This window comes from Equus przewalskii, chromosome X, assembly GCF_037783145.1.
Source record: "Equus przewalskii isolate Varuska chromosome X, EquPr2, whole genome shotgun sequence".
Lineage (NCBI taxonomy): Eukaryota > Metazoa > Chordata > Mammalia > Perissodactyla > Equidae > Equus > Equus przewalskii.
Window position 1 is genome coordinate 19,571,628 of NC_091863.1, and position 22,280 is coordinate 19,593,907.

At 37.3% G+C, this 22,280-nt stretch overlaps 1 protein-coding gene across 18 annotated transcripts in view; it reads left to right on the forward strand.

Annotated features, from left to right (window-relative positions):
• Window positions 1-22,280, forward strand: part of POLA1 (DNA polymerase alpha 1, catalytic subunit) — a 286,388-nt gene that overhangs the window by 136,102 nt on the left and 128,006 nt on the right. For all 18 annotated transcript variants that reach the window (XM_070606249.1, XM_070606248.1, XM_070606253.1 and 15 more), the window contains 2 exons: window positions 4,919-5,097; window positions 6,797-6,928. In XM_070606249.1, the coding sequence (XP_070462350.1) occupies window positions 4,919-5,097; window positions 6,797-6,928 (311 nt within the window). The remainder of the gene's footprint in view (window positions 1-4,918; window positions 5,098-6,796; window positions 6,929-22,280) is intronic.

The following is a 22,280-nucleotide window of genomic DNA, read 5'->3' on the forward strand; positions in this document are numbered from 1 at the left end:
TACTGCTTTGAGCATCCTTGCACATGTCTTCTGTTGAACAGTTGCTCATATTTCTTTCAGGTTTATACTTAGGAGGAGAATTGTTGGGTTATAGAGGACATGGCTTTTGTAGATACTACCAATTTTCCAAAGTGGCTCAACTAATTTACACCCTCTACTAGCAGTGTATGTGTGTTCCACATTCTTACCAACACTTGATGTTTTCCCATCTTCATTTTATGTGGTGGCATAACATGATTTTAATTTGCATTTCTTTGATGAATAATTAAGTTGAGCACCTGTTCACACGTTTATTGGCCATTTGAATATCTTTTGTGAGGTATCTGCTCAAGTTTTTTTTTACTGTTGGGTTGTCTTTCAGTTATTGATTTGCAGGCATTCCTTATGTATTCTAAATATGAGTCCTTTGGAAATATGTATCACAGATATCTTCTATTTGGCATGCTTTTTTTCAAGTATAATTTATATACCATGAAGTGCTACAATCTTTAGAGTATCATATAATCACTTTATCAAGACAGAGGAGTTCCATCACCCAGAAAGTTCCCTTGTACTCCTTCCCAATGTCTTCCTCTCACAAAAGCAACCCTCATCTGATTTGTATGACCATAGGTTAGTTTTCCTATTCTAGAATTTTATATAAATGATTCCCTACAGTATATACTTTTTATGTCCAGCTTCTTTCATTTAGCATATTTTTGAGATTCATCCCTCTTATTGGGTGTATCAGTATTCTTTCTGTTTCGTTGCTGAGTTGTATTCCATGGTAGATTTTGCCCGTTTATTTAAGCGTTCTCCTGTTAATGGACATTTGGATTGTTTGCGGTTTCTGATTATTAGGAATAAAGCTGCTATGAACATTCTTATACAAGGCTTTTCTTGGATGTAGCATTCACCTTCTAAAAGCTGAGTATTTTTTCTTTAATCTTATTAAATTTTTAGTTTGTGTATTATTCTCTGAGAAGTCCAGATATAGGAAACCCTGGATTCATGCAAAAGATCCATGATTTATTTCCTAAAAGAAATACTTAGAAAAAAAAACTCACAGTAGGATTTCATTAATTAGCTTCCCTAGTAGTTTAAGTGATTCATATTTTAAACAACTGTTCGGGAATACCAGTTACTCATTTGGAGTTTCATTCATATGGATTTTTCCCTCTTTCCCACTTGTCTGAACATATATAATTGGCTTTACTGTAGTTATTTGCAGTTGCACTAATAGAGACGTTGTCTTTTGGAGGAAGAAAATGATTTGGTCAAATGCATCAGCCTGTCAACTGAATGCCTTAAATTTGGAACAGTTTAAATACTCCTTGGGAACGAGGCCATATGAACATTCTAAAAACAGGTAGTTTATAATGGTTAGAAAGTACAATGTTAGAAAAAGTAATTTTGTGCTAAATGTCACATTGGAGGCAAGTGTCGTAAGACTATGGTGATTGTAAGTAAAAAACAGCACTGTTGAACTCATCTACCCCAATGCCTATGATGTTACTTTCTATAAATACTTCTTGAAACATGAGAGCTTTGATCCTGTTGCCAAAATATTGTGAGATCCTATAAATTTTCTAATTATAAATGACAGTATTTTAATTTCATTCCACTACCCTTTCTGTCCACCTCCACCCCCGCAGCCCAAGAAAAATGGTGTGACTGGATCACTACGAGTCACAAGGTTGAGTTAAAGCATGCATCATTTCTGCTTATGGGGGTGGGGGGGAGCACGGCTGTTCTTCCCCCAGATAACTGGTGCCAGGCCAAGTAGGCTGTTGCTGCTTTTATTCTGTACCGGACCAAATGATTGAAGTCACTTGTCAAAAGCTTGTCGAGTAGAAGTAGAAGTTCCTTTTCTCAAATGGGGCATGAAGTTTGTTTCTTTAAGCCAGTTGTTCAGAGAGAGCTCTCAGTACAAGAGATAAAGAATTCGGAATTCAGTTTTGCATCTCTTGCTCAAAGACTAATATGATTACTTACTGTATGGTGAGCAGTTTAATATCAGTTATACAGTGTATATGCATCCATGCCAACTGTGATCATAAATATTTTGCTTTAATGTCATTTCTGACAAAATTGTTTAATTTTGGAGGGACAATAATTACATATGGAGCTCTATGTAGCCGCTCTATTTTGCACATTTTAAAATTCAGAAGCTACCTCTAGGTGGCAGCACCAGATACTTTTTTCCTGTTGTTTCACTTCAGCCTTAATGAGTTGTGGTAGAAGCAGTAAAACTTTTAAGTCTCCCCAAACTTCGAAATAAGCTGCTTATTGCCAATTTCACGAGGATTTGGAAAAATTAATTTATATGTTGAATAAATTTGGGGCTTATTTAATCCTGGATTTTGACCTTTTAAGATTCTGGCAGCAGTGATCTTTTTTCTTGACATGACATTATATGTTTTCTTAAAAAGATCTAATTTAGCTCTCTGTGATTTGCCTGTTGAACTTATAATCGTCCTCCCAAGAAAATCACTTTTATGACCTTTTTGTATCCAAGTAACTTGTACAGGGATCATTATATACCTAATATTTTAAGATAATTACAGTGTCTTCTCCCTTTATATTTTAAAAATTTAACATTGACTTATGACCAAGAGTGCTGAGATGAAGTCCCTTCTTTTGAAAAAAAATTCAGCTTGGGAATAAATCTGAAGTAATTAGGCCAGTTGGCTCTTTTATTGCCCTGGGTGGATACGGGTTGTTTGTGGAAATGGACATTTAAAATAGACATTTCATAAGGCCTGATATTTTTTCATAACTTTTGGCCACTTGGGCTTTTCTCCATAAGTAGCAAGACAGCCCATGTCCGGTTTTGGTTTAGTCAGCAGGCAGGGTGACTCACCTTGGGTACACTAAGTGGGCCATGGCTTGTGGGGAAGTCTAGAGAGAGCTTTCATTGCTTCCTTGTCGCAGCCTGGCTAGTTTTGTATATGTGCGAAGCCAGCATTATTTTGTTCCTTGATTTTTGGGTTGTAAAAGAAGCTTGCCTTTTAGAAAACCCTTGCTTATTATTTTTCTTTTACCTTCCTTTTCAAATAGTATTGGCCTGGGAAAATGATGAATAATCATACCATCAGAGAAAAGGTGAAGCTGCTTTCTTTATAATCACAAATAAAGCAAGACATTATGTGAATACACTTGGATTCACAGCTAGAGTTTAAGGAATTTGCAACAGTTACCCTTCACTACAGAGAAGAAATGGCATCATTCATAGGCACGGTCTCTCTCGCCGTCTGCCCCTCCTTGTCTTTAAATGGGAGGGTATATATTCCCACACTTCACTAACTTGCTGTTTCTTTTAGGGGATAGGTAACTTGTAAAATAAAAATCTATAGTGAGTCTTGGGGCCAAGCGACCTATGTGACAGTAATTTATGTGACTAACCAAGAACAGTTTTTCAAGTTGTTTTGAATGTATATTCTTTGTTTTTATTATACACTAACATATTAGATATTCACTTTAATTCCTACAAAGAGCAGCTGTTAACTTGCTATGCAGCATGAACATGGATTTTTCCAGATGCATAATCTTGAATGAATATATTCTTGATTAAATCATGTTTGTCCACTATTTTATTTTTGCATTCATACGACATTTATCGAGCACTTACCACACGATAGGCATCATTGAAAACGTTTTTCTTCTAATGTCTGGTTTAAACTTTAGAAGTGCATGGTCGGTGGCACGACCTCTGTTTTGCAGGTGAGAAAACTGAGACTCACGGTCCCCGTTGTCATCTTTGTTCAGTACCTTTCTACTGTATCAGAGTCGGTCTCAAATCTTTTATAATTACTAGATGTCACTTGACAATTGAACAAATAGGATTTAGGATCTTGTCACTGAATTCTGAATACATCTTTTGAACTATTTACCTATGCAGCTGTTGATAGAGTTAAAATAGTTTTTTGTATTTTTGCTATTTGAACTTTTTGCTTGTGACTTTTAATCACTTATTTACCTTTATACTAAAATAAATATGATAGCTTTCCTTAGATTTCTAAAAAGCCTAGAATTCTTAGGGATTGCTAAGGGATGCTTTCAAGAAAATATTACAAGATAGAGTGTGGAATAATTATCTTTAAGTGACTTCAAATAGTAGATTTTTACAGATATGCTTTGGCCTGGGGTAAATTAAATTGGTTGGCCTTAAAATGTTTCTTTTCTCAAATAATTTGGGGAAACAAGATAACGTAAACTACGCATCAATTGATTTCTTGTGTCATTTTGATTGAAATATGGAAGATATATTTGGTTTCAGAATTGTTGGAACAGTTTGGCCTGTAGAATCTGTAGATTCATCATTTTTGCACATATTTTAAATTTCTGAATTCAGAACACCAAAAAACCATGTCGTGTTTTGTCTCAGATGCTGCTACTGAATTTTAACCACTGAATTAGATTGCAACCTACATGCTGTTAACTACTGAGCCAAGATGGAATCGACCACTGCATTGAAATCAGGGCTAGCAGTTGTGTCTGCACTTGAAGGAGTTGTAATAGCAGTGAACTTGTTTTCTTTAATGGGTTTTTATTCTCTATTTGCAGTTTTAATGGTGCTACTTTGATTTTAAGAGATTTTCTTAATAACATTGTACATTTATTTGAGATTTCCCCTGTAACTTTAAGAAAATAGTAAAACCATCCTGTAGAAGTACTTGCTTTCAAACGCACATGTCCGGTGGCAGATTTCTGTCTTGTTTTAATGCACTTTACTTGTTTTATTTATAATCTCTTGTAACAAGAGAAGTCACTTGTCCATGTGATATGAATCTCTAACTTGAGTTCAAATGGTTGTGTATGTGTGTGTGTGAATTTAAAATCATTCTTTTGTGAGTTTTCTTCTTTGGAGCATTTTTTTGGATAAGGGAATTCAAATAATTGTACCTTTCTAAATTTGTTTTTTCCTTTACCTTAATAGGACTTGACCCCACCCAATTTAGAGTTCATCATTATCATAAAGATGAAGAGAACGATGCTCTACTTGGTGGCCCAGCACAGCTCACTGATGAAGAGAAGTACAGGGACTGTGAAAGATTCAAATGTCCATGCCCTACGTGCGGAACTGAGAATATTTATGATAGTGTCTTCGATGGTTCGGTTAGTTGTTTCCTTTTTTCATTTTGTGAATGAACTACTAGTATAAACGCTTTTTCTCCCCACTGTATGTATAAAAAGGAAAAAAACCACTTTTATGTTGCTTTTATGTGTTTATAAAGAATTTTAGCATCATATGAATTCTGCCTTCACAACTTACTTTATTTCTGCTTGAAAACTCTTAATAGAATGTGCTTGAATATTGTTTTTGGCTTCCTAGAGTGCTTGGCCTTGGTTTTTACATGGACTCTCTTAAAAATTCTGAATTATCTTAAAGTATTTTTTATTGTAATTCCTTAATTTGTAACCTGTATTTCCCCACTCCCAACTCAATTTATTAAGACTTAGAGCAATATTTTCCTTTATCTTAAATCAAGTTAATGGGAACTAAGTGTTTTTGGAAAGTTTTTGTTTATCTTTACGTATCCCACTTGCCTCCTTTTTGACAAAGGTACTCTGATTATCTTTTCTGATGTCTTTGCATGTCAGACGTTAAAAAAGTCACAAGGAGACATTCCTTTAAAGAAGTACAGCCAAGAAATGTATCATTGACCTTGGATCCGAACTGGAAACTCGGCCAATTTACTTGATTTCCCTGCAGTGTTATACGTGTACTAGCCATTGGCAAATAAGTAGGCAGCAGAACCATGTGAAACCTTGAAATTGAAAGAAAATACATCCTTTATCTAAATTAAAAGTAATTATTTTAAGTTAATTTGGACAAACAGCAGATGTTTTGCATTTTTTTGAATCAAAACAAAGCAGTCTTTGGAAGCAAGTGCAAGGAAGAGGCAGACACAGATCAGCAATACTTGCTAAATCCTTGAGTTTTGCTTCATTACAGCTGTAAATAAGATAGTTAATTGCATGGAGGCTTGACGACTTGCAGATGGGCTAACTGTGGAAGAGCCGATGTCAAGCTCTAAAATCTCTTCCACCTGGAATTGCTTAGTGTGCTGGGTAGGGTTATGTACCAGATTGGAGCAGGAAACCAAGATGTTTAAGTATCAAGAAGGAAAACAAATGCTCCAGAAACCCCAACAGTTTTCCTATATATTATATTTGCTTTGTCTTTGTCTAAAACAAAACAAAACAAAGAGTTTTTTCCAGCTACTAATAGTTAATTCTTTAAAATTTCTACTCCCCTGCTTCCCCTCCCCCAAGTACATTTCATGGTGGGGCGTGGATTACAGAAATTTCAGTATTACTAAGCTGACAATAAGTGATTGCTTTGTGTTGTAACAGTTAATTTTTAGGCTGTATTCTTCAAATTAAGAGGACGATATGAAAGTGAACTAATGTCATTAGTGCTCTTGCTTTATCTTCGGGTTTGGAATGAATGAGTGCAAATTTAAAATTTTGATCACTATGTCCAAGAAGGAGGTTTATTTCTAATAACATGACTTCAGTGGTATTTTCAGAGGGCAAATCATTTTATCCATTGAGTCTGTCATGTATTGAATGTAAAAAAGTGATTTCAGGGTTTTTTCTTCGACTTTGTACTCCATTATAATGGTGGCGAAAGAGTAGAAGGTATGTGTGACTAAGGGGATCTTTAGGAGGAAAGCAATTGAGAAAATAGGGTTAAAAACTCACCAGTAAAATGAATTAAGAATATTGTACACTAGGACAGCATGTAAATTTTTAAGCACAAGAAACCTTTTATAACCTTTTGTATTCCTGTCTGTCTTGACTTCTGTAGGGAAAAGATATGGAGCCTAGCTTATATCGTTGCAGTAACATCGATTGTAAGGCTTCACCTCTGACCTTTATGGTACAGCTGAGCAACAAATTGATCATGGACATCAGACGTTGCATTAAAAAATACTATGAAGTAAGTATCCATGATGAGTTTATTGCATACACAACTTATTTGGTACTTGTTTTAAAGTAAAACAATATGGTTTTGTATTATTGGTTTTTTATGAAACGGTAAAATTTTGAAAAGACTTTGGAGGAAAATGATTTGATTTTCTTTTGGGCATTACATCTCACTACTGAGCAATATTTTAAATAATGAAATTTTTACTTTTAAGGTGAAATGAGACTATAAAGAGGAAATGTTTTAGTTTACTATTGCCTACATAAGACTAAATTAAATGGTCACTCAGATCTTTGGACAGAGGAGGAAAAATCAACATTGCCTATCGTTGGCAAGCAGAGCCATAACAGCACGTGTGGTGATTTTAATAAACTGCCCACTAGCTAAGACTGTGTTTATGTGCTAATCCGAACCATTTCATAGCTTAGTTTTCCGAGGAAATCAAACATCTTTTAAATTTAAATGCAATTTGTCTGGTGTTTTAAAGAGAATGTCTAATTTTTATCAATAATGGTAAAAATGCTAGAGCAATGAGTAAGGTGTCTGTGTTATAAAGGCTCTTTTTTCAAAGTTTTTGTTTTGTTTTTGACACATTTCATATGAATGAATTTTCTCTTCAAAAATTAAGATTAAAAAACCCCCACATTTCCCATTTGATTTTTCTTAGCGTTTCATTATATCGTTTGTCATCTAAACAAAATTTCTGTTGCTTGAAAGTTTGCTGTAACTTACTTAAAGCAGCTACATTGACAAGGCATTTCTAAAAACTGCTCAGATTCTGTTAGGTAAGACTTATGACTTTGATCAATAACCTTCTATAATTCCTGCTTACAATTAGCATATAATGTAGCATTTTCTTCTTTAAAATCAACCTCATTAAATGAAAATCGAGTATTAGATCATTAGGATGAAGAATGAAAACATAGAGTTCCAGTATTGTGATTTTGGAGTAGAATGCTTTGTCAAAAAAAAAGTAGGTTTTTCTGAAGATATTATAAAAATAATAATTATGACTACATTTTTGGAAATCTGAAACATTTTAGTGAATAATCCTGTGTCACATTTAATGAGCAGTTGGATGGGAATAAAGGTTATCTGTGGGTTCACATTCTGCAGTGGATGAAATGTTCAGCACATGAAATGTTAGGTCCTTATTTAGCGCGAAGAGCCCAAATCAAAACTATTCGGCTCCTCATTTACAGGCCTCATTGAGCAGAGCATGATTCTTGACTCTTGGGAAGAATTCTGAGTTTTCTTTCTGTGTTTAGTCTATCAAAATCTTCACCATGGAAATGTTAATACTAGGAGAAACTTATCTATTTCCTTCTATAAGAAGGGACAATCTGTTTTGACTAAGTTGAGAATAGGCAGGAAAATGATCTTCTGTATAGTTAGAAATATGCCCCAACTGAAAGATTGATTTCTAACCTAATTGTGTGTGTGTTTCAGTGGTAGTGGTGTTAGTGGTTATATGAGTATTTTTAAAGCTAAATAACCTGGTTTTAGGCACCCAGAATTTAACCCAAGGTTTATATAGCATTTGTTTTAGTTGTTTTGTCCATCAGCCATCTCACTAACAGCAAGTAACAGTTTTCATGTAGTTAATTGCCCATTTGATTGACTTTTCTAAGGGATTTCTAATTAAAATACCCAAATGTCACTCCTAAAGTTGAAGATTGATATGACTGTCCTCAAAATTAGGAAAGTATTTTTTTACTTTCTGATCTCAGTCATATGTGATTGGATAGAGAAAAATCCATTATTTGTTCTTTTCATGGCCTCATGCTGAACAAATGTTTCAAATATTCTCAGGATCAGAGCTTTTATTGCAGAAAGCTCATGCACCTCCAGCTTCTACTTCATTGGTAGACAGTTTTGTTTCCTTCTGATTCCAGACTTAAAGGAACTTTTCCTGGAGAGGGACATGACATTGAGTCTCTTTTGTTACTGTGCCTCGAATGATACTGATTACAGTTAGTTCAGTGTGCTATCCCATAGTGATGGTCATCCAGCTGGAGATTACACCAAGTGTATTGGAGGCAAGGATATTGGTAGTAAGTACTGAGTTTAAGTATTTGTTCTCTGAAGCTAATGACCAAAAGGGTTTCCTCCTATTTTGCAAGTTAAAAAATACTACCCACTGAACATAAAAGTTGTTAGTGGACTGCGAGCAAGAGTCTCAATATTTTGTTCATTTTAGTCTTAGAATCCCTGCAGAAGAAGTACAACCAGCATTGAGAAAGGAAGGCATCTCCATAAGGAAGGAGCTTTAGTAAGACAGTGGAGGAGTATGGTACTTGACCAAACACTGTACCCTGCCAAGGAACATAGTTCTAGATCACCAAGAAATCAGATTGTCAAGAACAAAGAGACAAAAGTTTAGGGTAACAAAGTATACTTCTAAATCACCTTTGAAAAAATACATCACATATTGTGTTATTTTCTGTCATGAATGAATAGTGCTGACTGAATAAATGTGATACAACAAACATTAAAAATTTTATGTATCTGAGAATGAATCTATATCTTATCATACTGTTTTAATATTGGCTCCTTTAAAAGGAGAGGAAATGCTTTTTTCTCTCTCACCATATACCAATGATTGTATCCCCCGAATTCTCATTTTCTAGAACTTTTAAATTTCAGTATATGTAGAAATACAAAAAGCACCGAGCAAGGACATTTTAAGAAATATATTAATTTCTTTAGGAGGAAAACAACTCTAGTGCTTTCTCCTGATATTTGATAAAGAATTGAACGGCTTTGAGGTAGCTCAGAAGCTCTAATTCAAAGTTGACTTCATGCCCCGGTCCTTGTTGGTTCCTCTGTACAAAGTTGAAATTAAACTGGTATTTTTTGAAAATCATAAAAAGCCACCTTAAAGACTATATCTCTAAGCTTTTAGGGATGTTTTTGAAAGACTCAATTTTACAGTGAAAAATTGATATGTCTTCCCCCTCCCTTTAAATTCTGCTCCAGAAGAGCAAATAGACACATGCACACACGAAAAAGAGAGAGAAACACTAGCTAATCTAAATTGGGAAATGAAGAGGGCTTTTTTTAAGCATGAAAATTTCATCATCTTGTCAGCTGGCAGAATGCCTGCTGTGTGGATTCACAAAGGCTAAGAATTACACTTTCATGAAATTTTCCTCACTAACTGCCCTGGTTAATTTGAAAGATAACCCACTGTTCTAATTCATTCCTCAATTGGGCGGTGCAGGTTTTATCTTTGATCTGACAAAGCATTTGTGTTAATCGTTTTGGCCCTCCACTAGACACTCTTGGGATTGTGCTTTTACAATAAATGTGTCTGTGATAGCTCTTTAGTCTATTATACTTACAATAGATCCATAGAACTGGTAATTAATTCTCCACTGCTTTGGAAATGGGAAGAATAGGTGTAGCTCTGTCAAGTGCTGCTGGGAAGTTTGTTTAGCTGGTTCATTTTTGAAGTGTTCCCCTCAGCCGTCCATGTAGCAGCCACAGAAGAGAGTCTGAGGTTGAGATGCTGCCTACCCTGAAGACTTGCTGATAAATGGGAAGTCTGACCCCTCTTGGTACCTGAGAGGGGGATAGTGGGTCATTTACTTTCATCTCAAGTACTATTAGTTATAATGTACATTAAACCCTCATTTTAATACTTAAAGAGCTATTCGTTTCTAAAGGTGGATGGTCAACTAAAATATGCCCTTGAGTTCTCATTGATGGCTTATGTAGGTTTCAGCGTGTTCCAGTGGGGCAAAATGTATTCCTCACCAGCCTTGTAATGTTTCCAGCCACTTGTGAAGGAGCAATACTTACCGCAGTCTACTAGGATTTTTAAACATAGAGGTATTGCTGGCCCTCCGCCTAGAAACATTAGCAGTGACCAGCTAGGCAGTGCCGTGCATTTCATAACCATTGATGAACACTAGGACCAGAAATTGGTGGTTGAATTCCTTAGAAATTTGCCGTTGGTTTCACAATCTCAGAATTTTCCTGAAGTAAGCTTTCTGAGGACAGGGACTGTGCTTTCTTCTGTGTCTCATCTGTGATCTCTGCCACAGCCCCTTGCTCTCAGTCCTATGTGCATTTTAATGTTCAGTAACCAAAGGAATCAACAAATAAAGGTTATACTTTCTGGTTTTTTCTTTAAATTTTTTCTTTAAATTTTTTCTTCACTGCTGTCATATTGGCAGAAGGTTTATTAGTGGTACACGAGATTCTCAGGTTAACACAAAATTCCACAGTATTTAAGGTCGTGAAGGCACTGACAAAGCCCTTTGTTACTCTCTCACCCCCACGCACCCTCCCCCATCTAAATCACTAACAGGGCTACTGTCATTTCCATGGCCTTTCACTTTTCAAGTATAGCAGCACATCACGACAGAGTTATATTGTGCAGGTGGATCTGTGGGGTTTAGAGCCATACAATGATGTTCAGTAATGCTCTCCTGTTCCGCTGCAAATATTTGGTGTTCAATAACCCTCAAAATTTCTCATTTCTTACCTGTGGTGATGTGGGCTGATAGTTTTAGGTTATGGGTTGCAATATGCAATAGTCTCACGGGTACGTTAGTTCAAAATAGTTTAAACTCTAAGCACTATTGGAATTATTGTTTATTTCTTTGCCTCTGCATTTATATTTAGAACATTTAAAAAATAAATTGGGTTCATTTTTTGTAAAGAATCTTAACAGCATAATTATAAGTGGTACAAAAGGCATGCACAGAAGCAGTAGATATCCATCCCACCCAATCAGCATCACAGGCTGCACAACTCATGCTGCCCAGCGGTGCTTGAAGAAGGATAATTTCTTCAGGAATGCGTAGCACTCATCCTAAATCTTTTCTTTTACTTCTTCTTCTCCCCAAAGCCCCCCAGTACGTAGTTGTATATTCTAGTTGTAGGTCCTTCTGGCTCTGCTGTGTGGGACGCCACCTCAGCGTGGCTTGACAAGTGGTGCCAGGTCTGCCCCCAGTATCTGAACCAGCAAAACCCTGGGCCGCTGAAGCGGAGCATACGAACCCACCCACTCAGCCATGGGGCCGGCCCCCCTAAATCTTATTAAAACAAAATAAAAAGTATATATTGAGAATTAGTATTTCTTTTTGCTTCACACCATTTGATAGGGAAACTAAGCATAACTGAACACCATGGACACAAGTTGCATTTTTTAAATGTCAGATTCTAAAACCAGGGCCCGTGACGGAGGGTTGGTATGTTTTTATTAGTGAATGGCTGATTTTTCTTAAGTATGAATATCAAGCAGGCTGATTTTGAGTCAAGTATAAGGTTTTGCTGCTATGTCATGACGTGTTCTCACAGAAAAACTAAGAAACAAAGGATTTGGTAATGGTTGGAGTAGAATCTCATTGTAAGTAAATTTATTATTGAACAAATCTAAGTGAATAACTAGTCAAATCCAGTGCCCTAAAGCATGCCAGCTATGTATTCTACACAAGCAGCTTATCATGGCATGAATATTAGCTGTTATAAAGGAGTTCTAATAAGCAAATCGGATCAGATACAGCCTCATATGCCACCTGACTTTCCTCCTCTATAGAAGAAACAACATTTACTTGTGCTCTCTATATTTATCAGAACACCCCTTTACCGTTGATTTCTCTTAGCCTCACGGCATGGACCTTGTTTAGGGAGGCTCAGAAGTAGAGCATGATCTTGAGGAACTAATACGGAACCCACACCAAATTCTGAGGTGCCCTGACCACAGGGACCACTGTTGTCTGTTGAGGACTGACCCCAGAGCTACCTGAAGGATCTGAACTTGGGCCATAGCCTTTCCCTTGCCCATGCCATTCCCCCGAATACTCATATTCTCCCTCCTGAGTTTTCTGTCAGAGGTGGAGGCAGTTAGAGCCCTGACCTTTGCCTGTCCTTTCCTTATGTTCTGAAAGCTTAGCAGTTGATTATGTCAGTTTTCAGACCAGCCACTGCTAGCCTCACAATAGGCTGTGAGGTTTTGTACTCAGACACCTAGTTCAGAGTTCTTATCTAGTGGCTTACCAGTTCTGTAACTCGGGCTAGTTACTGAGCTTCTCCAAACCACGATGTTGTAGCCTATAAGACAATGATAGTGATGGCACCTGCTGCCTAAGGTCATATCAAGGACTGTATGGGATAACGTATGTAAAGTGCTTAGAAGATGCATAGAGAGCGCTCGTTATTAATGCTCGTTTTCCTGATCTGGAATACGATGGATGAACATAGCTTGGCCGCGTTCCTTTATGTGCTCAGAACCCCCCCAGAGGTTCAGACTTGGACCAGGGCTTTGCTGCTGCTGTCTTTCTAGATATGTAGAAGCATTCGTCATCTTGCTGCTCTCCCTCTCCCAGGCGGTCAGAATGATACCCCACCGTGCTGTGCTTCCTCTTGGGCCTCCCTGCAGTTTGCCAGTATGGGGGTTTCCTTTTCAGTATTAGTGAGTAGGTTATCAAAGTCAGCCTTAGGAAAGGACACTAGTAAGGGTAGCTTAGGGTAGTGGCAGAAAGTGAGGAAAGCACACTAGGCTATAACTCCTTCAAGGCCTAGCACCCAGTATTGTGCCTTAACTGGTAGGTGCTTGGTAAAAAGTGATTGATATTCTGAGAGGCTGATGCTATCAAGTGACCCCCACACGTCACAAAAATGTCAGCATTGTGACCATACTTGGGGACCCTAGTCCAGAATTCTGCCCATCATATATGCTAAGATAGCCATTTATGAATAACAGGTTGCTCGCCGTCTTCACTATAGTCACTCTTTCAGTAGGATGCCACAAGAGCCCTAGGCATTATCATTACAAGCTAGGCCAGGTCACAAGGATGGCTGGGGGCTGAGTCCAGAAAGCTGATAATAGCCACCCAGCAATGGACTAGTCCAGCCATTGAAGGGAAGCCTGGGGTTTCAGCACTTTCTGATATGGTTCACCTCCTCTCAAGGGAAAATTGAAGGTTTTTTGAAATTCTGAGGAAATGGCATAGAAGTTGTCAAATTTCTGAAAACAAGTGGATAAAAACAGAAAACTACCTGTGCGAAAACAGTAGAATTCCTTTCTTCAGTTTGATTTTTCTAACCTTGTGTGTTTAGGAAAAACTCAACTCCAGGTCTAACTCCAGTCATCTAGAGCCACTCCCTTGTAGTAGTGTAAGAAACTGAATCAGAACAGATTGCATTTAACCTTTCAAAAGTGAGATTTTCATACCACTGACCTTGACTTCAAGGAGCAAAATGGAACTATCCTTTCTCTGCTGCACATGTACACGAGAGAGGGGAGGAGAGCGCCTCAGACAATGGCTGTCTCTCTCATTTGGTTTGCCTAGAAACTGTATGTTATGGTTCACATGTGGAAATCGGCCCTTTGCAGATAGTTACAGATACAAATTTCCATGTCTTCTTGTCTAGCTTAGTCTTGTGTTAAGTGAACTAACCATATTTCTGTTCAGGAATTCAGCTGCCTTTCCAAGGCACTGTAGAAAGATTCTCAAAAGCCTAGATTCCAAAAAATACTACTACTAATAAAAGTCAGAGTGCCAGTATTTTCTACTTGATGGGTGTTGGTTTGTTTTGTACTTGGCTTAAATCAGGAGTGGCTTTACCATATGTTCACACCAACACCTGTAATGTGTTGGTCTTAGCTTGGTTTTGAAAAGCAGTAACCTTTTCTCCTGGTTCAAAACTCACCTGAATCCTGGTATTCTCTCAATTTTTTTTTTCTGTTTTTACTATGCTCTACTATATTATAACTCTTACGGTAGGTGGCTTTGTGAAGTTTATCCAGCTGGCTTCCCGAAAGGTCCCTGGCCTCCTTCAGGCTGCATAGGTGCTCAGGGCTCCTTGGCTGTTTGAGAAGCTCTTCATGATGCTGGGAACCTAGATGATTTGCTGGCCCAGCTCTCAGGAGCCTATAGCCAGCCTGTAGACGACCTTCAGTCTCCATCCACCAGCAAAGAATGTTTAAGAATAGTGGCAGGAAAATCCCCAGACTGCCCAGGATTTGTATCTATATGTATACTAAGAATTTAGAAATCATGTGGATGATGTCGCAGGTAATCTTTTGAGGATAGGGGCCGGCCTGGTGGCGTAGCAGTTAAGTGCGCACATTCTGCTTTGGTGGCCTGGGGTTCGCTGGTTCCCATCCCGGGTGTGGATGTGGCACCGCTTGGCAAGCCATGCTGTGGTAGGCATCCCACATAGAAAGTAGAGGAAGATGGGCATGGATGTTAGCTCAGGGCCAGTCTTCCTCAGAAAAAAGAGGAGGATTGGTAGCAGTTAGCTCAGGGCTAACCTTCTTAAAAGAAAAAAAAAAGAAATCTTTTGAGGATAATTTCCCTAAACTACAGCTTTCTATCTAGTGATGTTCAGTAGCTGCTTCTTTCAGGAATTGATGAGCAAAGAAAGATTAAAGGAGAGCCTAAAGTCAAGAAAGACCTGCTTGAAATTTCACAGCAAAACGGATTCTCATGCTGATGAATGTATGTGGTGGTATAGCACAGTGGTTCTCAAATGTTTTGATCTGTAGGACCCTGTATGCTCTTAAATTACTGAGGATTGGGGGCCAGCCTGGTGGTGCAGTGGTTAAGTGCGCACGTTCCGCTTCAGTGGCGTGGGGTTCACCACCTTGGATCCCTGGTGCAGACATGGCATCACTTGGCAAGCCATGCTGTGGTAGGCATCCCACATAGAAAGTAGAGGAAGATGGGCATGGATATTAGCTCAGGGCCAGTCTTCCTCAGCAAAAAAGAGGAGGATTTGGCGGCAGATGTTAGCTTAGGGCTAATCTTCCTCAAAAAATAAATGAATAAAAATTAAAAAATAAATCTTTATATATTCTTTTAAAAAAATTTTTTAAAAATTACTGAGGATGCCAGGGGGCTGGCTCCGTGGCCGACTGGTTAAGTTCGCGTGCTCCGCTGTGGCGGCCCAGGGTTCAGATCCTGGGCGCGGACATAGCACCACTCGTCAGGCCACGTTGAGGCAGCGTCCCACGTCCCACAGCTCGAAGGACCTGCAACTAAGATATACAACTATGTACAGGGGAGTTTGGGGAGATAAAGCAGAAAAAAAAAAAAGATTGGCAACAGTTGTTAGCCCAAGTGCCAATCTTTAAAAAAAAAAAAATTTACTGAGGATGCCAAAGAGTTTTCATTTATGTGGGTTTTATGTATTCGTTTATTTGATTATGATAGACATTTATAAAGTATTGACTTATTTATAAGTAATAATAAACCTATTATATAACAAAAATAAGATCTTTGTGAAACATAACTATATTACAAAGCAAAATAATTTAGAACAGTGACATTGTTTTACATTTTTGCAAATCTCTTTAATGTCTGGCTTAGAAGCCAGCTGGATTCTCATATCTGCTTCTGCAGCCAATCTACTGTGATATGTTGTTTGGTTATTTGTGGAAGTGTATGAAGGAAATTTGGCTTCACACAGGTATGTAGTTGGAAAAGGTAGGAGTATTTTAATAGCCTTTTTTTTTTTTTTTTTAAAGATTTTCTTTTTTCGCTTTTTCTCCCCAAAGCCCCCCAGTACATAGTTGTATGTTGTTTGTTGCGGGTCCTTCTAGTTGTGGCATGTGGGACGCTGCCTCAGCGTGGTTTGATGAGCAGTGCCATGTCCGCGCCCAGGAGTCGAACCAATGAAACACTGCAGCGGAGTGTGCGAACTTAACCACTCGGCCACGGGGCCAGCCCTTAATAGCCTTTTCCATTAGTAGTGGGTATTCTCTTTTGTCACTACACCAAACCTCGTAGCGTGTTAGTTTCTTAAAGGTTATTTCCAATGTGGAATCTGAAACCATATCAGTAAACTTTTTATACTGTGGTACATTAAAATCCACTATCTTGGGGCCGGCCTTGTGGCTGAGTGGTTAAGTTCACGCACTCCACTTCAGCGGCCCAGGCTTTCGCCAGTTCGGATCCTGGGCACAAACATGGCACCGCTCATCAGGCCATGTGAGGTGGCATCCCACATGCCACAACTAAAATATACAGCTATGTACTGGGGGGATTTGGGGAGAAAAAGAAAAAGAAAAAAAAGAAGAAGAAAGCCACTAACTTGATTAGTATATGGTATATAACATTATATTTCTGTTGTCCACGTATTCAACAATGAGCACATATTACTTTTTTGGAGGGTTATGTTGGTTGCATTCTGAAAATTTATTTTTAAATTTGCGTACGGTAAAATTCACTCTTTGATGTGTAGGTCTGTGAGTGTTGACAAATGTATAGAGTCATGTTAATTGCTACCACAATCAAGATATAGAATGCTTCCATCACCCACACCCCCTTCCTGCAATTCCCTTGTGCTATTTCTTTGAGTTATACTTTTGAAATAGGTTCATTCAGATGGTTAACCTCATCCATCATATGTTGATTTGCATCACTTTTGCTTACAAAGTGTCATATTTTCTGGCATTATGTTCCATCTGGGATCCACCATACTGAATATGCCATTCCCAGAGATGTGCAAAATGAAACTTTGTAACATGTGTTTCTTTGCTTAGCTGGGAGTGAGAAGGTACTTGATCTGTGAATATAAAATGAAATTCTAAGGATGATTCCCCCAAAGAACGTTGGAGAAAAATTCTAACATTTCCATTAGAACTTCATAACAAGAGAAATTTTAGCTCTGAGGATTTGAGAAAGCAAACTAAATCGTATATTCTGCTCATTACTTTGTTTCAGTGGGTCATGAAGACAGAGAGAACCCCAACAGCATTAGCAGCAGTTCTAGCACTCAAGTAATTATATTCACTACTTCAGCTTTCTAGAAATTAAACCTAGATAGTGAACCACTTAAAAGGATAACTTGACTTTCCTCTATTCAAATGTGCATCCATTTTAACCTACTCACGTCTATAGCAGACTGTCATTTTACAAATTCTAGCACATGTATAGATTCATGTTAACTACCACCACAATCAGGATACAAAATAGTTCCACCGCCCCAAAAAAACTCCCTCTTGCTACCCCTTTATAATCTCCCTTCTTTCCCACCCCTAACTATGGCAACTATGAATCTGTCCTCATCACTATAGTTCTATCTTTTCAAGAATGTCATAGAAATGAGATCATATAGTACACAGCCTTTGAGACTGTCTTCTTTCACTTCGTTCCTTTTATTGTTGTTTTATTCCACTGTATGGATGTGTCAGTTCGTTTGATCCATTCACCTATTGAAAGGTGTTTGGCTTATTTCCAATTTGGGGCAATTGTTAATTCGGCTGCTATAAACATTTGTGTGTAGGTTTTTGTGTGAGCATAAGTTTTCATTCTTCTAGGATAAAATACCCAGCAGTAGAATTGCTGGCTTATATGTTAAGTGTATGTTTACCCTTTTAAGATAGTGCCAAATTATTTTTCAGAGTAGTGAAACCATTTTTCATTCCCACCAGCAGCATATGAGAGTTCTAGTTTCTGGGCATCCTCGCTGGCACTTAGTATTATTGATGTTTTTTAGTTAGCCATTCTAATAAGTGTGGGTGATGTCTCATCATGGTTTTAATTTGCATTTCCCTGATGGCGAGTGATATTGAACATCTTTTCATGTGTTTATTTACCATCTTTATATCCTCTTTGATGAGGTGTCCAAGTTTTTCCCCATTCTTTATTTGAATTGTTTGTTTTCTTACCGTTAAGTTTTGAATTCTTTATATGTTCTAGATACAGATCCTTTGTTGGATATGTGATTTGCGAATATTTTCTTCCAGTCTGTAGCTTGTCTTTTCATTCTCTTAATGGTATGTTTCATAGAACAAAACTTTTTCATTTTGATGAAGTCCAGAATATCAAATTTTCCTTTTATAGATCATGCTTTGGGTCTTATACCTAAGAACTCAAATTTTACATCTAGATCTATGATCCATTTTAAGTTAATTTTTGTATAAGGATGAGGCTTAGGACAAGGTTCATCTTTTCTTTTTTTTTTTTGACCTACCTAAGTCCAGTTGTTCCAGCACTGCTTACTGAAGAGACTATTGTTCCTCCATTGAATTGGACCTTTTGCACCCTTATGAAAAACCGTTTGAGCATACTTGTGTAGGTCTGTTTCTACATCCTCTATTCTCTTCTGTTGATCTCTGTGTTTATCCTTTTGCCAACACCATAGTCTTGATTACTGTAGCTTTGTAATAAGTTTTATGTAGTGTGATTCCTCCATTTTATTCTTTTCAAAAATGTTTTAACTATTCTAGTTCTTTTGTCGAAATTTCCATATAAATTTGAGTCAGCATGTCTTTATCAACAAAAAAGTCCTGCTGGGATATCTATTGGAATTGTGTTAAATCTGTATATCACTTTGGGGAGAATTGACGTCTTTATTATGTTGAGTTTTCCAATCCATGAAAATGGTATGTCTCTCCATTTATTTAGGTCTTTTTCTTTCTTTCATTAGCATTTTGTAGTTTTCAGCATACAAGTCCTATACATGTTTTGTTGGATTTATACCTAAGGAGTTCATTTTGGGGAAAGTTATTTTTTATTTTTAAATGTTGGTCTCCAATTCTATTCCCTAATATACAGAAATACAATTTTATAATTTTTTGTTGTGATATTTCTTTAGTTCAGAGAGTTGTAGGTGAATCAGCTAGTTCTAAAAAGAGTACAGAGAACCCATGAAACATTAAAAATACCCTACGTAAATGCACAGTTAATATGCAGTCATTAAAATTTACTTTATAAATCTATATTGGCCCAAATATTTGGCCACATAATAGTGCCGAATTTAAAAAAAAAAACCAGCTTATATAGTATAGTTCACTTATGTAATTTTCATATATGTGTACATGTGCTTAGAGAGATTTCTAGAAAAATGTTTACCAAATGTCAAAAATCATATCTGAGTAGTGAAAAGTTTAGGTGCTTTGTATTTTTTCCATATTGCTTTTCTCTATTTGAATATTTCGATATAGGCACACATTTTTTTTATGAGAACAATGAAGCTACTTACAAGAGAAAATAAAAACAAAACATTAAATTGTCATATGGTCCTTAGCACTAAATGAGTATAGTATAGACTCAAGTCCTCTTTGAGAACTAAGTGCTTGCATCCTAGAAATCTTGATGTTGCCCCAGCCATTTTAGGATTCTGAAATTTTTTATTGAAAACCAAAGGAACATTTCAAGACAGATGGAACATTCTGAGAATGCTGCATTTAGAATTTTTCTTCACCCTAGCATTTCATTTTCATCATATGCTTGTCTCTGTATCAGGCAAAGACAGTGGATCTCAACCTGGACTGCACATTAGAATCATCTGGGTGGGTTTTAAAAAGAGTATCTGATGGCTCAGCCCACCCTGGATGTTAGATTAGCATTTCTGAGGATGGGACCGGGGCATTAGTGTTTTTAAAAGTTGCCCATGTGATTACTAAATTCTTCAAAAAACACATGTTGATGAATTCTAATGTAATGTATAAGAACTACTGAGTATTTAAAAATATGATTTCTATATATTACATTATTATACATTATCATTATGATTTCTATATATCCATATAGGTTATATATGAAGATATGAAAATAAAAGATATCTATGCTTTCACACCTGTATCAAGTTAAATACTTATAAATGAGAAGGGAATTAAATTTTACAAACAAAATGAGTTCTAATGTGACCAAAAATAATTTTATGAAAGCAAAAACCCATATAGCATCTTTTAATATTTCCACATTTTTCGTGGGAATTTACCATCCTTGTGAAGTTTTCAGCTGTATTGCTGACACTTGACAAATGGTAGTTAATTAGCATTGCTCAATCTTGTCTCTTCTCTGTTGTAGATATGATTATATAAACCTAGGCTGAGGAGTATTTGTGTATAGAAATGTCATCTTCCCTGTATCTCTTCTAGGAGACCTCCTCTATAATAATTCATGACAACATCTGATCCTGTGTTTGCTGAGGAATTATGTGCTTTATAACACTTTAAAGTGGTTCCGAGATCTGCAGTCCTGTCACTACCCTCTCAATCTTGACTATGACTCACCATAGTCTCTTTTTGAGTGGTTTCAGCTTCCCATCTGTAGGAAGTGCCTAGTTTTGCCCAGGCTTAACTCTCCATGAGCAGGGCCCAAGAGTCAAAATGGTGCAGGGGAGACCTTGCTCAATGGGTACAATGTTGCAGTTATGTAGGATGAGTAAATCTAAAAACCTGATATACAACGTGATGACTATAGTTAATAATACTGTATTGAAGACTGGAACTATGTGAGGAGAAGATATGTTACTTAGCTTGACTGTAGTAAGCATTTCACTATATATATCATATCATCATGTTATACACCTTAAATATATACATGTTTATTTTAAAAATAAAATTACAATAAAATAAATGAGACAGTCCCTAGGCTGCATTTCCCAGTGTTCTTAGGAATCAGATAACAGAAATGGGGTTTTTTGGGGCTGGCCCTGTGACCGAGTGGTTAAGTTTGTGCGCTTCACTGCAGCGGCCCAGGGTTTCGCCAGTTTGGATCCTGGATGTGGACATGGCACGCTCATCAAGCCATGCTGAGGTGGCGTCCCACATGCCACAACTAGAAGGACCCACAACTAAGAATATATAACTATGTACCGGGGGGCTTTGGGGAGAAAAAGAGGGGAAAAAATAAAATCTTTAAAAAAAAAAAAAGAAATGTGATTTTGCAGCTTCCTCAATATGCAGTAACTTGAATGAAAATAGAAAGCTGTCCATCTTTTGAAATGTTCTGGGCTTTTTTGGGGTTCCTGTGGGAACTTTGAAAATCTTGCAAACTGGTTTACTTAGCTACCTGTCTGTAGGGCTATTAGGACCCTTCTCCCTAAACACCATTTTTTTCCTGGTCTCACCTATCAAAACTATTTAATGTGGCTTAAAGAAAGAGACAAGTGATTTTGTAAAGAGAGGATTCCATTATGTCAATATACATTATATATTACACAGTACACTGCAGTTTTCAAAACATTTTCCCAACCTTATCAAATTTGTTCCTCACAGTAATCTTGTGAGGTGTACAGAGGGATACCCTCCAGTATGTCCCAACTCAGGATAATAGAAGCCTGCAAGTTGCCCAAGTTGGGTATCTTGGTATTAGATATTCCTCCTACTCTCACAGTCTTCTGCTTTGGTTCAGTTCTTGGTTGTCTCGTCCTTAGCTTTCTGATTGATCTTTCTGTCTTAATCTAGTCCCTTACCAGTCCATTCCCCACAGTCTTTCTAGGATTACCTTTTCAAAATACAGTTAATAATTTCACCTTCCAGCTGAAAAAACCTTCGGTGGATTCTCATTTCTTACAGATTCAAATTCAAATTCATTAGCATAGCATTATTCCCTTTGCTGGCCTTTCCACCTTTTTCTCCATCCTCACTGTCCACCGCAGGCCATCTGTCTGC